The 18,207-nt window shown below is 36.3% G+C and overlaps 1 protein-coding gene across 14 annotated transcripts in view; it reads right to left on the bottom strand.

The window, feature by feature from the left end:
* Window positions 1-18,207, bottom strand: part of LOC100331556 (signal induced proliferation associated 1 like 2) — an 823,625-nt gene that overhangs the window by 690,776 nt on the left and 114,642 nt on the right. For all 14 annotated transcript variants that reach the window (XR_012388951.1, XR_012388950.1, XM_073920327.1 and 11 more), the window contains 3 exons: window positions 17,471-18,207; window positions 14,922-15,638; window positions 1,378-1,511 (listed from right to left, as the gene is read on the bottom strand). The exon at window positions 17,471-18,207 is cut by the window's right edge and continues 244 nt beyond it. Coding sequence is in view for 12 of the 14 variants with exons in the window: in XM_073920327.1 (XP_073776428.1) it covers window positions 1,378-1,511; window positions 14,922-15,638; window positions 17,471-18,101 (1,482 nt within the window). In the remaining 2 variants the exon portion in view is untranslated. The remainder of the gene's footprint in view (window positions 1-1,377; window positions 1,512-14,921; window positions 15,639-17,470) is intronic.

The raw sequence follows: 18,207 nt of genomic DNA, 5'->3' as shown, positions 1-18,207 counted from the left end.
ATTTTGGATGTTTTTCTTACATTCATCTATAATAAAACACTTAATAAACACTATATACAACAGTTGAAGTCAGAATTATTAGCCCCCCTTTGAATTTTCTTTTCTTTTTTAAATATTTCCTAAATAATGTTTAACAGAGCAAGAACATTTTCACAGTATGTCTGATAATGTTTTTTCTTCTGGAGAAAGTCTTATTTGTTTTATTTCGGCAAGAATAAAAGCAGTTTTTAATTTTTTAAACACCATTTTAAGGTCAATATTATTAGCCCCTTTAAGCTATATTTTTTGATCGTCTACAGAACAAACCATCATTATACAACGACTTTACAAAACTCTAAATGCACATCAAAATTTTTATTATTTGATGACAAAGTCAAATTTGAAGACCAGTCAAAATATTATTCAAGAGTTTGACCTTAAGTGCTATAAGAAAATTTAACTTTTATTTTTAAAAAATGCATAGATCTTCTGGCATATTAAATTATTGGCAGAAGGCTGTGCTCTCGTCTGGAGAAAAGAGTCTCAGCCCTTTATTCTGCTCGTTCACTTATAAAGTAAAAGCCTTTTAGACTGATGTGAAGAACGAGAGTCCATTTCAAGATATTTTGATTCATGTGAGTGTGTCTGTGGCTTCCTAATTCAGTTTAATTGTGAATGAGTGCCGTTAGAAGATGAAGATCAAAGGCCGAGTTTTAATGAGACGAGACACTTGATTACAGACAGGAAATGATTGAAAGTCTGCCTGTTGCATTGGTCAATATTAAATATTTCCAGCATATAGAAAGGATGAGACGATGCACTTGACTCTCTAATCAACTGATGGATTGAAATGATTAACTATAAATATTAAGGAAATAATAATTCCAATAAGGACATGTATTATATTAGTTTATTGTAAGTTTATTTTCATGAACATTTTGGTTACTGTCATTGTAAATGAATGAAAGAATTAATAAATAAATGCATGAATAAGAACTATTGATTTTTGCAATGTGACAATAAATAAGTCACCATTCATTCTTTTTCCTTCAGCTTAGCTCATTATTAATCAGGGGTTGCCACAGTAGAATGAACCATCAACTATTTAAGCAGCGGATGCCCTTCTAGCCGCAACCCAGTACTGGGAAAATACACACTCATTCACATACACACACACTACGGCCAATTTAGTTTATTAATTTCCCCTATAGCCCATGTGTTTGGACTGTGCATGGGGGAAACCGGAGCACCCGGAGAAAACCCATGCCAACATAGGGAGAACACGCAAACTTCACACAGAAATGACAACTGGCTCAGCCGGGACTCAAACCAGCAGCGACCACTGAGCCGCTTTTCCAATATCTTGCAGCCCTAATAGCGGTTGATTAATTGAAGTACCTGACTGGTCCTGAAGGTGATGCGATAGTTATACTGCGCTGTCTCTTTGTCCTTCCCATCATCCAGTTTCTCTCTACGGACGCTGATGGCCACCGGACCCAAGTTCTCATCCACGCCAAAGTAGTTCTGGTGCTCTGAGGGACAAACACAGGACAGATGTAAAGCACAGATGCAGGAAAACAACACACAGAGAAGCAGAATTTGCACTGGGAAGGAAGGAAAAATAGAAGGACGACAGGAATGGGGTAAATAAATAAGTAAATAAGTAAGTAAATAAATAAAATAAGTAGGTAAATAAGTAAATAAATGATTAAATAAGTAAATAAGAAAGTAGATAAACAAAATAAGTAGGTAAATAAGCAGGTAGGTAAATAAGTAAATAAGTAAATACTTAAGTAAATAAATCAAACAAATAAGTAGGTTAGTAAATGAATATGTAAATAAATAAAATGAGTGAGTAGGTAAATAAGTATTTAAATAAGTAAATAAGAAAGTACACAAGGTAAATAAGTAGGTAAATAAGTAAATAGGTAAGTAAAAAAAAGGTTAAATAAATAAGTAAACAAGTGAACAATCAAACAAGTAAATAAATAAATAAATAGGTACATAAGTAAATAAATTAGCAAATAAATAAGCAAATAAATAAAATAAGTAGGTAAATAAGTAAATAAATTAGTAAATAAGTAAACAAACAAGTAAACAAATAAAAACTAGTAGGTACATAAGTAAATAAGCAAATAAATTAGTAAATAAATAAATAAAATAAGTGGGTAAATAAGTGAATAAATAATTAAATAAGTAAACAAACAAGTAAATAAAATAAATACATAAATAAATAAGCAAGAAGATAAGTAAACACATAAATAATGAAATAAAATAAGCACATTAAATAAAACAAGTAGGTGAATAAGTAAATAAATAAATGAACAAAAAATAAGTAAATGAGTAAATAAATAAGTTAATAAATGAGTAAACAAACAAGCAAACAAAAAAATTAAAAATAGGTAGGTACATAAGTAAATAAATGAGTAAATAAGTAAAAATTAAAGCAAATAATTAAATAAGTAAACAAACAAATAAATAAGTAAATAAGAAGGTAAGTAAAAACATACATAAGTAAATAAAATAAGTAAATAAATAAAATAAGTAGGTAAATAAGTAAATAAAAAATGTTTATAAAAATAAGTAGCAAATAAGCAGGTAAATAAGTAAATAAATAAATAAAAACAGGTAATTAAATAAATAATTAAATAAATAAACAAACAAGCAAGCAAGTAAATAAATTAGTAAATAAATAAACGTATATAAAATGAGTAAATAAATAAGTCAATAAAAAAATAAGTCAATAAATAAGTAAGCAAACAAATCAATAAAGAAAGTAAATAAGTAAGAAGGGAAGTCAAAATAAATAAGTAAATAAAAGTTAATAAAACGAGTAAATAAATAAAACAAGTATAAATAAGTGAATAAATAAAATAAGTAAATAAGTAAATAAGTAAAAGAAAGAAAGAAAGAAAGAAAGAAAGAAAGAAAGAAAGAAAGAAAGAAAGAAAGAAAGTAAGAAAGAAATTTAATGTAAACAAATTATTAAGTATATATTTTTCCTCCATTAAAGCAGCTGAAATGTCCATGTACTCTACAGACACAGAGTCATTAGTGTCATACATGAAGCATAATCTCTGATTTCACTGCACCATAGGGGTCCGTCAGAGATTAACAACAGAAATAAAGCCCTTCACAGACGAGGCTTAACCTCTTTCTTCTTGATATCCTTTTCAGTAAGCCCTTTTGGAGACAAACATGCATTTAGAGAGCACGGCAAAAACCTGATGCCAAAATTATGCAATATGATGTCCAACAATGAACTAAAGCATGGCTCAGGGGGGAAACATTAGGATAATGTGCACTGATGCAAAAAGCTAAACAAAAAAATACAACAAAGACAGCAGCCACGGCTATGTTGGTGTGCTGGATTCTACTAAATGTACAACATGAAACACAAGCTTTTTTAAAGTTACGATTGCCGCAAAATGGAGAAAAAACCTTCACACAGCCCATAATCCCACTCAAATCCAGCGGTGAACAACAAAAACACTCAACAGGACACTTTTCATCCACTCCACAGGAGGATAAAACCCAGCACCACAACAAATACTGACAACACTACACTTTATTAGAAATACACTACTTGGCAAAAGTCTTGTTGCCTATTTAGGGATAACTTGACTAGATAGTTGATCGTTTGGTATCAGAAGTGGCTTATATGAAAGGCAAAGGCTTCTAGATTTTGCTTATTTGAGCACAATAAAATATGATCATGCCTTGATTATTAATGATTTCGTTAGGACAGTAAAGTCTGACTTAACCTAGAGACTAAAGTGTCATCACTGAACAGAAATAATATCCAGTATAGAATATAAAGTCCTGCTGCAGTGGAGACAGAATGGTGGGAGCGGTGGGAGTATAAAAATCAGCCCCACCCAGACCTCTGGTCTGGAATCAAGAATAAATACTTTGTAATAGTGTTGTAAATGAGTGTATAATAATAATTAGTGAATAATTAAGCAAATAATTAAACAAGTAAACAAACAAGTACATAAAATAAACAAACAAATAAATAAATAGGTAAATAAGCAAGAAGATAAGTGAAAACATAAATAAGTAAATAAATTAAGTAAATGAATAAAACAAATAGGTAAATGAGTAAATAAATAAATAATTAAATAAGTAAACAAACAAGTAAGCAAATAAAAAAATAAGTATGTACATAAGTAAATAAATTAATAAATAAATAAACAAATAAGATAAGTAAATAAATAAGTTAATAAATAAGTTAATAAATGAGTAAACAAACAAACAAACGAGCAAATAAATAAATAAAATATGTAGGTACATAAGAAAATAAGTAAATACATTAGTAAATAAGTAATTAATTAAGCAAATAATTAAATAAGTAAACAAACAAAAAAATAAATAAGTAAATAAGAAGGTAAGTAAAAACATAAATAAGTAAATAAAAAATAAGTAGCAAATAAGTAGGTAAATAAGTAAATAAAGAAATAAAAATAGGTAAGTAAATAAATAATTAAATAAGTAAACAAGCAAGTAAATAAATTAGTAGATAAATAAACATAAAATAAGTAAATAAGTAAATAAATAAGTCAATAAATAATTAACAAACAAATCAATAAATAAAGTAAATAAGAAGGTAAGAAAAAATAAAAAAGTAAATAAAATAAGTAAAAAAATTTGTAAATAAATAAAACAAGTAGGCAAATAAGTTAATATGTGAAAGAAAGAAAGAAAGAAAGAAAGAAAGAAAGAAAGAAAGAAAGAAAGAAAGAAAGAAAGAAAGAAAGAAAGAAAGAAAGAAAGAAAGAAAGAAAGAAAGAAAGAAAGAAAGAAAGAAAGAAAAAAATTATATATCAAAAAATTAAAATCACTGGTCCCAAATTCATTTAGAAACTCATTTTATTTACGAATGTAATAAACTTTTTTAAAAACTCAAATGTCCATGTACTCTACAGTCACAGAGTCATTAGTGTCATAATACAATACTGGATTTTCTTACTTTGATACAATACCTTGAAAACTTTCGATATTCAACACCATTTTCGAGGAAACCATGATGACAGCACATTACATTTGACTAGATATGTTTAAGATACTAGCATTTAGCCTAAAGTGACATTTAAAAGCTTAACTAGGTTAGGTTAGGGTAATTAGGCAAGTCATTGTATAACATATACATTGTATAAAACATTGTGTTTGTTCAGTAGACAATCGGAAAAACAAATACTGCTTAAGGGGGCTAATAATACTGACCTTAAAATGATTTTAAAAATATTAAAAACTGTTTTTATTCTAGCTGAAATAAAACAAATAAGACTTTCTCCAGAAGAAAAAATACTATCAGACACACTGTGAAAAATTCGTGAATCTGTTCAACATCATTTGGGAAATATTTGAGAAAGAAAATCTATAATAAATAAATAAATAAATAAAATAAGTCAATAAATAAGTAAACAAACAAATCAATAAATAAAGTAAATAAGAAGGTAAGTAAAAATAAATAAGTAAATAAAAGTAAATAAAATGAGTAAATAAATAAAACAAGTAGGTAAATAAGTGAATAAATAAAATAAGTAAATAAGTAAATACGTAAAAGAAAGAAAGAAAGAAAGAAAGAAAGAAAGAAAGAAAGAAAGAAAGAAAGAAAGAAAGAAAGAAAGAAAGAAAGAAAGAAAGAAAGAAAGAAAGGTATTCAATTGTATGTTTTTTTTATCAAAATATTAAACATGTTTAAGATGACGGTTAAAGGCGTCATAACTGCCTTAGAACTGTAATTGAAGAATTATTAGCCCCCATGCATTCGTGCAACAGTGCTGCAGACTTTAAGCAGACATGTCACATCTTGCCTGCTCCCAGTTTTTGCAGCATCTTTGTCACGAAGAGGGAAGGAAATGCTGAGTTAATGGAATCAATGCTACTCCCTGGGTGATAAAAGCATCATGGAAAAGTGAGGTGTGAAGGAGGATAGTGGCTCTGGAGGGAGACGTGTTGACAGGTCTGTCCTTTCCAGGTCCCCGTAGAGATGATGATGGGGTGATGACCATCTAGCAAAGGTTAAATGGACTCTGACTTTTAGTCTGAAGTCTAGAAAGTCAGACTGTCAAAATAAAACCTGCTTTTGCAGCAAATATTGCATTCAATTTCATTCTGGGTTATGCCTTGATTCAGTCAAAATCACTTTGATGTGCAATTACAATTTATCAAATCCGTGCTGCAGTGGAGACAGAATGAATATTGTGTCTGACTCCATCATGAGCTTGGAGGACTGCATCCATACATCTCTGACATGACTCAAATCACTGATTAATAAAGTCATCTGGAATGAAGAAGAAAGCGTTCCTGCAGGACTCCCAGAGTTCATCAAGACTCTTTGGATCAATCTTCAATGTCTCCTCCTTCATCTATAATGTTCATGTCTGGTGACTGGGCTGGCCAATCCTGGAGCAGCTTGACCTTCTTTGCTTTCAGGAGCTTTGATGTGGAGGCTGAAGTATGAGGAGCGCTATCCTGCTGGAGAATTGTCCCTCTCCTGTGGTTTGTAATGTAATGGCCTGTTTCAAGATACTAATATTCAGCTTAAAGTGAGATATAAAGGCTTAACTAGTTTAATTAGGCTAGTTAGGGTAGTTAGGCAAGTCATTGTATAAAATAACAATATCGAAAAAAGAATTTTGTTTAAGGGGGCTAATAATATTGACCCTAAAATGGTTTTAAAAAATTATTTGATTCAGTCAATATCAATTCGATGTTCAATTAGAATTTTACAAAACCAAGTTGTGCATTCAATGTAAGTTTCCATTTAAAAATTAAGCTGTTATGCGTTAAACGTATACACTAAAAATTATGCATTCAGTTTAATTCCATTTAAATTGGCACATTAAAATTCTGCATTTGTTTTAGTTATGCATTTAATTGTTCACTTAATTTCAACAACTCATTATGAACAGGCAAGCAGTTTAAGTTGAAACAAATTTAATGATATGTTAAATTATTCAAATGTCAAGTGAGGAATTCGTTTTAAAGTTCTGTATTGAATCAAATCACTGTAAAGTTTTGCAATAGAGTTGGGCTCATTCAGTTTTTCAATAAAATGTACTCTTAAAAGACGCATACAAACTTTGCATTGAATTTAATTGCATTTGAAAGTTGTGCACTGAATAATTATGCTTAGAATTAAATTTTATTTAAAGTTATGCATTTAAGTCGTATTAGCAAAAGTTTGACATTATGCAATCATTTATTACATTTTAGCTATGCAATGAATTAAGTTAAGTAGTAAATATAACTAAATATAAAGTAACACATTAACTTTTGAAGTTCTGCAATGAATTAATCGTCATTTATATAGTTGTAGATAACAGACCAACAACAAATACATTAAAATTAAGATACAAATTCAGACATCCCAAGTAGGGAAAAGTCATTTCCAGCCGGGTGAGACAGAATTGATGGGGGGTTAGTGATGGTGAACGACGTATCTGAGTGGGGCCGTGTGCGCGCGATGTACCTGAAGAGTGGTGGGGGTGAGTTGCGCGCGATGTACCTGAAGAGCTGGGAGGGATGCGGTGGAAAGGGGTGTGCGACGTATTTAAGGACTGGGCGGAAGACGCGCGATTTTCGGGAGATTACCATTCATTTGTGGGCATCCGGGAGTCTCTATGCATTTGCGGGACACTCCAGAAACTTCCGGGAGACTTGGGAGGTCTGCAACTTATACGAATAGCCAGGGGCGTAAATCCCGGGGGGGACGGGGGGGGGACATGTCCCCTCGCATCTGAGGCTTGTCCCCCCCTAAACAAAATAAATTATAAAAAAAAAAAAACTGAATGTATTTATACCTAAAATAATTGTCTAAGTAAAAAGAAAACCACATTTATCACTTAAAATGCATTTAGAAACAGTTGAGTTACCCCTCCCTTTTCTCAAAATGGTTCAGTCCACTGTGTGCTTTTTCTCATATCTCACCTTCTCACACACGCACACGTCAGGTGTGCGGCTGCGGCTGAGTAAATGTACAATTTCAGTTAGTAAGTAGGGGAATTTATTCACCTTAAATAAAGCGATTAGCTTCAATGTAGTTAATACAGACTCGTTCAGAAATTTGTTGCGGCAAAAATGCTGTTTAAGGGTGTAATTTTCCAGGAATCTGCTGTATTAACGACTGAAATTACTTATCTAGTTAACGTTAGCTTGTTGCTAACGCTAAAGCTGTTTCCCATGCATTGTTTAATTTGTGACGTCTTGGCATAATGTTAACTCAACATTAACGACCACAATTAGCATATTGTTTTGCTGTGTATTTGCTAAATGAGCACTGTGCACACTAACCCCACTGTATTATTGTATAATCAGTTTCTATTCTGTTTTAAGTGACTCAATTAATTTGAAATTAAAATGTTAACCTTTTTTTATAAATACAAATAGTTTTGGAGAAACATTTGCTTTGTCGTTGAACCTGATAAAACTTTTAAAATAATCATAATGACGTAGTCTCAATGCTATAATAATAATGATAAAACCATTTTTAACTGCGGGGACATATCTTTATTGGTACAATTCGGCTGTATTATTTGTGTCCCCTTCAAAAAAATGCTGGAAAGAAATTTTATATTTATTGTCCCCCCCCACTGTTAAATCAGATTTACGCCCATGCCAATAGCGTAATAGGTAGCGATGCCGCCTCACAGTAAAAAGGTTGCTGGTTCAAGACTAGTTGGCATTTCTGTGTGAAGTGTGTATGTTCTCCCAGTGTTCGTGTAGGTTTCCTCCGGGAGTTCTGGTCTCTGCATGAAAAACTCGTGAATGGCAGATTAACCTGCTGCTGCTTTTCCAATAAGGTACGCGAATAAATATGAAAGAAATGTGGAGGATGTGTCGAGAGATGGTTGACAGGGGACGTAATTAAGTAACATGATGATCTGTGAACAAGGAAGTAGTACGTCCCAAAGCTTGCATACTCTTCTGTAACACACTCAAAAGTATATACTTTTCCTTCACAAAAAAATCACATACTTTTAGGGTGTAGTATAAGTATGCGAATCGGGACGCAGCAGTAGTGAAGGCAGGTTGAAGAAAAGCAGTGCAGTAAAAACACAAATATAGCACTTAAGTACACTTTTTTTTAAAAGAACTTGAGGAAATAGTTCTGTTACAGTAATTTGGGTATTGGTAATCTGTTCCTTTACACTTTACACCACTGATTATAAACCATCTTCACCGATGATTTAGTGGCCTGAGACAGTACAGCATGGTGTTTGTTACACGTTTTGAATGGAGAAACACTTGTGGCGAGGGTTGAGGTGTAAGAATGTTCTGCTGTCTGTGGCCTGTGATTTGTCATGTGAGAATAGACATGGTGAGGTGCAGCTGTTCTCCTATGAAGAGCGAGACGGGACTATGTCCACACACCGCAGTCCCACCACTCTTCATTAAAACACACCTTTGCAAGTCAGGAAATGGAACAAGGAAATGATTCCTCAGCTTAAACTGCACAACAACGGCGGTGTACAGTCGAAGTCAAAAATCCCAAATAATGTTTAACAGAGTAAGGGATTTTTCACAGTATTTCCTATAATATTTTTTCTTCTGGAGAAAGTCTTTGTTTTATTTCAGCTAGAATAAAAGCAGTTTTTACTTTTTTGAACCCATTTTAAGGTCAATATTTGTTTTTGATGGTCTACAGAACACAGTGTTTCCCCTAGGTGTGGCGCGGCTGTTCAGCCTGACACCAACACAAAGAGTCATGGTGTTAATTTGTTTCTTTTAATGACAGCAGTAAACAACTTAACAATTATTTGAACTGTACAACCGTACAAGTTAAAAATCAACATTTATTTTATATCTTTTTTATCCACAAAGTGTGCAGCTTTTGTCAGTGCAGTGTGATCTAATGGGCTTCTGGAAGAACATTTCAAGTACACTACTAGTACATTGATATTAGTATACTTACTAAACAAAGTATACTTTTATACTTGACCTTTACTTTGGTATACTTCTTTTTCCTCATGCTGTATTTACACCAGACCGGGAACGTGTGGATAAATAGCGTTATTCCCTCGTAAAGAGCCGCGTGAACATTTGAGTTTACTCGCTACATTCACGCATCAAACCCTGCTTCATTCGTGTGTCAAATTCACTTCAGAACAGACTGATACTGATTACTAATTCCTAGTCATGGTGATCGGCTGATACAGAGTACTGATTCTAATGCTTCACGCTTTATAATGGTTTAAGCACATTTTCCCACAAAGTATGAACCATAATAGAAGATATTGCCTTACCTAATGCCGAGTTCAGACTGCATGACTTTGAAAGTAGTCGTGTCTGAGATGTTTTCACACTGCTTGACTAACTGGTCTAGCGTTTTGTCGCTGCTTTGTTTACACTGCAAGATGGATCGGCGACAGGGACTTTCACATTGCATGACTTTACTATAGGAAGAATCGCCGACAACTTCTCCAAACTACGTCTCACAGCCAAAAACACAACGTATATCTTTTGTTATTAACTACATAATGAGAAAGAAGCCTTTAATGGGGTAGAACATGTACATATTTGCTCACCTGGGTTTAAAGGGAATTAGCCATTTCTCCTCAACGTTGATAATAAACTAATTTCTTTCTGTATGAAACGTCAAACAGACACGGTTGCTCCTGAGTCCTGTCAAACCTCCACTTGTTTTTCCTCTATTTCGTGGGTCTAAATAAACCGAAAAAGAGCGCTTTTAACTTCTCCGCCAGCCTCCCGCTGGCCTGCAGCAGGTATACACACACGCACACAAGTGAAAGCTGCTCTCTCATTGGCTGTAGACGATCGCTGATGTTATTTTCAGTCAAAACTCAATTCACACGGCATGATTTGAATCGCCGACAGCTCCAGATATTCAGCACGCCAAATATCTCAGGCATCGGCGACTCATCGGCGATTCTCTCAGATCGCGTCTTTGATAGTTCATACTGTGTGATTGTCACTCACGTGCACGAGCAGCAATTTGCCTGTGATTCCAGGCATTTGTCGGCGATTTCTCAAAACCTGTCGGCGAGCCAAAATCGGGGCTAAAATCACGCAGTCTGAACTAGGCATAAGAGAATAAATGAAGGATGCTGCATTTAATACCTTAAACACGCCTCTTATAATAACCATATAGGTATGAAAAAACAGCAGCTTTATAGAAAATAATTCATCCCTTCATTTTACTCTGGCTTAATAATTCAGGAGGTCTAGTAATTCTGACTTCAACCGTATGACTGAGGTGTCAGCGGCTGCTCTTTTTTTATTGCATGTCTGCACATCTGCATAGTCCTGACAGGATTGTGTTACCCGTTCCTAAGCTCTGGAAAAACAGCTGCTCCACCTCTCGCCATGCAGAAACGGCTTTCTTTCCTTTGACTGCCTGCTGAATAATGAGCCGAGGTCTGTGGGTGAAAGCTGCGATTGTGTCCTGCACGTTCACAGACTTTCCAACCATAGCGAATGAGCCAATTACAGCCCAGCTCAGATGACAATAAATCATGTTAGCCAGCTCGTTCTATTGGGAAATAGATAATCATGCGCCGTGCAGCGTCGCCAAAGACCTATCAAGCAGAAGAGCTCAATTTCCTCTGTGCAGCGGAGCCGTCTTCATCTGTACAGGGTTACATTTAAGACACTGATTAGCCTCGTGCATTCAACTATTTATTTTAAATGCAGTTTAAAGAAGGAGGGAGTTTAAGCTTGATGTGAATTTGAAATTTAAAGGGCCATGAAACCCCCTCGTTTCAGCAGGGTGTTTTCACACCTCTACTTTGGAAAAAGTCTGAAAAGTGGGCGTGTCCAGCTCTGTTTAGGGGGAGTGTCGGAGGAACTAAAGTGGAAGGGTGTGGGAGTGTCTATTTGGGCGAGCTGAGTTTTAGAGTCAAAACACACACACACACACACACACAAACACACACAAACACAGGGGAGAAAGTGACTGTGTTTACATGGACATCTGTAGTCGAATTATTTGCCAAATTATTAAATGGTGGACTTTAACTGCAGTTTGGCTCTTTCATTCAGGCAATTCATTCATGCCCCTCGCGACAAATGAGATATTTGATTCGAGGAACTGCTCTAAGCGTGTATTTTTCATGCAATGTTTGATACCGCACGGCGAATGAGAGAAAAAAACCCTCCGCATTTCCCAGAAACTTAGATGCACACGGCAGGTAGTGTCAGAAAGCCGCGTGTGTTATTCCGGTCACTAAATGCGGTAAAAATCCTACACGAGGTTAAAGTTTGGTTGCAGTGCTAACATGTTTACACTCGGTGCAATAGTTTGTTCGATACGAATCTGTAGAGACAGGACAATCACCAGCAACTAGAGCCGCATCTTTATTAAGAGGAGACTACAAACGAATCCGGATCTCAGCGTTTGCAGATGAGAACAGCTCTCAGGTAAACAATGTTCCTCCTTATACACGTAAGTTATTGTTGTCGAGCGTCGCGTACATTGTTAATCCACGCGTGACTCCAGCTGCGCTCTCACAGAGAGAAAATGAAAACAAAACTTAACTGCAGCAAACTATAAAAGCAACACTTCACGCTTGTTTTGCCAACACAACGTGGCGTCTATGTCGTCTAAACATTGTGACTAATGAATATTAATGAAGTTGCACAATAGAGGGCGCTGATTGGTTTAAACCAAGCTTTACTCATGCATTAATGCAGCACACTCTGAGACGTAATAAGACTCACTCTGGCACAGGCGTCCAGTCTGCATGCTGGAATACACGCTGTTATGTCATGACCGTGACGCAGCTTCAAAAATTCGCTTCAAACCAGAAGTATGAATTTGCTTGAAATAACGCAAAAACAACCAATTTACACTTTTTAGTGACATATAGGTGTCCTAATAGTGTTTTTAGCAGTGTGGGACACATATACGACTGTCAACAGCTCAAAAAATGTGTTTTGGTGTTTCGTGACCCTTTAAAGAATGTTTTGTCTATTGGTTAGCACTCAACTAATAGCCCGATATCAGTTATTGAATTCTTCCTAGACCATACACTTTCAGAAACGAAGGTACAAAATCTGTCATTGAGGTTGTACACCTCTGTAGTGTACATTTGGACATTATTAGTCCCTTTAGGGATACACATTTGTATCTTTAAAGTTAACTTTTTAGCTTTAAGGTACTGTGAGGTACACATTTATTATTGTTGCTCTCCTTCACTTGCCCAGGCCATACGTGTGTTGTTATTCTGACCTGAAGTGTCAAGCATGAACGTGTGGTTTCCTTCCCAATTTTCATTGTGCTTTGCACTCGCGCTGCCCTGGTAACTCTCGTAACAAGACGACCCTTAATCGTTTTCTCAGAGGATGACGAACAAAAAACCATTGCTTTACAAGTTTATGGAGAAAAGTAAAAAGCACTGCAGTGTTTAATAGGGGTGTCACGATTTCGATTTTAAATCGAAATCGATCGAAATTTATGCTCAATTTCGATTATCGAATCAAAAAATAGAATCGTCTATGCTGCCACGCCCCCATGTCACGTCAGCTTGGCTTGCCAAGCAGGAAAAAACACGCCCGTTGAAGTGCTTGTTGAACTGCAGACGCAGGAGACCCGTCGACAGAACTTTAACCCTCTCCTCTTTCAATGAAGTCGTCGGTGTGGAAGCATTTTGGATTTCCAGTGAGTTATGTTGACAACGTTTGTGTTGTCGACAAAAATAAAAAACACAGTTCGCAAGCTCTGCTATGTACGTATTAGGGTTCGTTAGGTACGATAGACAACACCGGCATCGCGATCCTCCGCCCGCCCCCGTTGCAAATCCGCTCGCGAAAAGTACACACTCAGGCCCTGTTTACACTGTCTTTGTTTTTAAATGGCATTTTAGAACAACAACGATTAACATCAACACTGGCGTGTAGCATTTCTGAGCAGCCCTCCTTCCTCACTATCGCTAAAAACGCACATCACGTGACCACACAGACACACACACAGTCATGCGCTCGAGACAGCAGGTCCAGGCAGTCAGAGGACTGCTTCAATCTTTCACTCACTTGTACTTTGTCATTTTAGCGAACACCTCAGATACTGTTGGCTGGTTCCTGTTGGTTGTGCACCTTTTTTACCGACGCCATTATAACGACACAGATCACTGCCTATTCACGAGTCCCGCAGAAAAAGTGATTGACAGGTGGTAATTATGTGTGTACCTTGCCTTTATTCATTTACTGTATGATTTGTTTATGGGTAAAACAAAGACCATGCAGGTCAGGTAGTTTAAACGGTAGGCTACAAATAATTAATTAGTTATTAATTAATTAATTAATTCATAATCAAAAATCTAATCGAGCCATGACTTTAGAATCGAAAATGTAATCGAATCGAGGATTTGGAGGAACGTGACACCCTTAGTGTTTAAACGCGCTATGTTTGTCTGAGGTAATAAATCTTGGGTTATTACATAAATGTGTATATTCCATACAAAGTGTGAAGCAGATTACAAATGAAGTCTGCAGGAGTCAATGATTCATCTAAATTATTAGCCTGACCAGTTTACTTCTCCAAAATATCATAAATCTTTTAAAAAATAGAATATACTGTTTTTAAATGGAAAAAGTTTTTGTTTTTCACCCAGACATTTTAAAAGAATATATTTTAGAGCAGTCATCACAATACCGTGAAACCGTGATATTTTTATCGGAGGTTATCATGCCGTCAGAATCTGATGCCTATTATTAACAATCAGCAATACAACCAGTAATACTACAACCTAGCACTAGTTTAACTTACTAAAACAATTTTGCATTACAGCATTAAGTTTAAATTCCAACACCAGCACAAGCTTTGTTACATCCACCAAAAAGAGAAGGCGTTTGCTTCGGAATAAACACAGATGGATCACTCCCACCAAAACCCCCCCGAAACCCAAAAGGTCAGTTCACATTTCACTTCAACTTCAGCAAACAAGACTCAACTCAAACACAAAAGGACAAGGGCTTACCTCTGCCGTAGAAGTATTTGTGGTAATAATACGCTCCCAGGTCGATGTGCTCGATGATGTACCGCTTGACCTTTTCGCGGTGGATCGCTTGGCTTTCTCTCGGCACCTCCAGTACAGACACGCCAGCATTGGTACAGTGGGAGCTCAATGAAGACTCGAATGAACAATTTTCTCCTCCGGCCGTGTAGCTGGTGTTATTGGCCCTAGAGAGAGAAATCCTCCTCTCCCCCTCGCCACCAATTTCATTACGAAAATGCGGACAACTTAGCACCAATCCATTGCTTTTCCCATCCCCTTCATCCGCATCTAGATTCTCCTTGGGATTGAGATCTTCCCGACTTCCCATTGGCGATTCAAACAGTGATGTAGGTGCTGTAATATTCCCGCAAACTTGCCCCGCTCCTGGAACTTGGTACTGGGATGCTGCAGAAGCTCCAGTGGTGGTGTTTTTCCTCTGACTGAGGCTTACCCGGTTGGCCACCGCTTCGCTGATGTTAAAAAGCACGCTCTGGACATCATAATGAGCGAAGCATTTCTGAAAGCTAAGAGGTCGGCGGTCCTCCTGCTCTGTGGAGAGCCTCAAAGCATCGCTCTCGCTCTTTATAGTCCTCAACTTTCTGAAGAGCGACGTCTCGGATGATTCCGACTTCAGGCGCCGCATAAAGGACTTTTCTCTTTCTCGACTATAGAGGAGGGAGCTGTCCACATAGTCGTAGCCTGAAATTAGAGGATATTCGATAAATCAATATCAGAATCAGAATGCGCATTATTCGCGCACAAGGAATTGGTGTGTATTTTTCAGGAGCGCAGGATACATACAGTGCATGCGTCAGGGTTCATACACATTTTTACTTCCAAGACTTTTAAGTCAATTTTCATGACCTAATGTTTCATGTAATGTCTATATATATGCCATATATCATAAGAAAAGTTTACATTTATTACAGCATATCATTAAACACGCAATAGATTCAATTTATTTTTATATCTATGTAAAATAGATGACGCTTACTCACAGCACTAATAATGTGTTTGTTTTGTTGCATGTCTTTGGCTAAGAAAAGAAACAGAGTAAAAACAACTAACCTTCATTCCAATATGCAGATATTTGTCAAACTGAAAAAAAATGTCTGCAGAATTATCCTTAGGTCAATAGCCTATTGTCAATATTTTGATAATACCATATAGTAGAGCTGCACGATTCTGGCTAAAATGAGAATCGCGATATTTTTGGATTAAAATAAAGATCATGATTTTTTCACGATTCTGTAGATGTAAAATAAAGGTATGGTAAAAACAAACATATGGCGCAACATCGATAATAATATTATGTGTAGGTCTACTGATTTCTATAAATAATTCTATTCTACCTATAATAATTCTGATGTTGAATTATTATGTTTGAGATTTATGCTTGCAATCTGTCATATTAGACAATTTTATTCACTGGTGAAATCAGACATTTGCCATTATCAGATTATATTCAACAATATATAGGCTAGAGTAGTTATACTGACACTGTAAACATTTATTTTCATGCTCAACTGTGTGTTCGCCATGAAAGAAAAAACATATCAAATGCTTGTGGTAATCATAACTCTAAAATGCGATATGATCATTTAAATGAAGTGCACACTTTCGGTTTCATTTTGACTGCTATGTGCTTGTTCATTCTTTGTGCGCGGCTCGTAAACGATCACTCTGTGCCACAAACTGAATATTATTTACAACTGTATTACCTGTTACTCACAACATATGCAGGTTCTGTTCACTAAAGTAGATCTCCCGGCCGCAAAAACATCATTATATGAAGACAAAATTGACATTTTTAGGTGAATTATACCTTATAAATACAGTATGTGACTCATTCAACATCATTTGGAGGTGTCAATGTCACTGAGCAATATATGTGAAACAATGAAAAGACTCGTGCAGCCGCCTTTTCTTCTCTCCTGAACTTGAAAATATGATTAGCAGAATCGTAGAACTGCTGGATTAAGATCGTCTAGGGCAGGGGTGTCAAACTCAATTCCTGGAGGGCCGAAGCCCTGCACAGTTTAGTTCATCCCTGCTCCAACACACTTACCTGTAGGTTTCAAACAAGCCTGAAGGACTCAATTAGTTTGATCAGGTGTGTTTAATTAGGGTTGGAACTAAACTGTGCAGAGCTGCGGCCCTTTTGGAACTGAGTTTGACACCTGTGGTCTAGGGGGTCGAATCGAGATTGCAGGCCAGCTGATCTTCAGTGGCTTTAAAACCCTCCAGTGTACTTAAATCTGTGGTTACACTCAGTAAACAGCGGTGAGTTTAGTGAAATGATGACCTTCGCGGCCAATCACAGTCATTTCTGTTGAGCACATGAACACAATGGCAAATCAGCGCTGTTTAAGAACGTGCTCAACAGCAGATGTTAGCAGGAAATGGATGTTTTTTTCAAATTTCAGTACTGATTGGTAGCGAATCTCATTATCATGACGACACTAATACCGTAAACTGTGTTAAAATATCTAGCAATTAATCAAGAAAATACATCATTGTTATAAGCCTACCTGAAATGTGAACAATCTCTCCTCGGGATATCTGAGCAGCTGTCTGGAGGCTTGGGGAGAGCGCAGTATCATAGCGGAGGAGTTCTGGAAAACCAACCGGTGGGGCGCTCCGATGGTCCAAATGATCAATACGATATCCTCGTAACATTGTAAAGAATCCATCATTCCCAAGTCCCTGTCTGTCAATAGAGGATGTACTGCCATATTCCCGATGCAATGAGGCGCCAGTGTTTGGGTTGACAGCGTTCTGGTCCATTATATCCTCAGCATCAATATCGCTGATAGTCACATCACTGTTACTCCGTTGGCGAATCGGATGAAGCCCCTTTAAAGGGGACCGACTTAGAAGGTCATTAAGGGAGTATTTAGTATCGTGCTCCTCATTTAAATCTGTAAACTCCACATTTTGGTCAGGCTGTCCATTCTGGAAGGCCTCAAAGTTGGGTCCCCAACCCTCCTTTTTCGGGGGCCAATCGGTCACCCTAGCTCGCACCCCCATTTTAGGCATGGCAGGCGTCCCGTTGGATTTACCACCCACTTCCTGTTTGCCCTGCGTGTTGGCCGCTGGATGTCCCATACTCCCGTTCAATGCTTTCAGCTTCCTGCTAAACAATTCCTCCGATGACTGCATGACGTTAGAGGAGCAATGGAAGGTTCAATTGATGGTTGAATCCCACGGCTCAAAAAACCTCATATCCTGCATGGGAAACCAAGAACTCAAGTCCCCTTATCGGTTA

The sequence above is a fragment of the Danio rerio genome, chromosome 13 (genome assembly GCF_049306965.1).
Source record: "Danio rerio strain Tuebingen ecotype United States chromosome 13, GRCz12tu, whole genome shotgun sequence".
NCBI lineage: Eukaryota > Metazoa > Chordata > Actinopteri > Cypriniformes > Danionidae > Danio > Danio rerio.
This window is presented reverse-complemented; position numbering and strand designations above follow the sequence as displayed.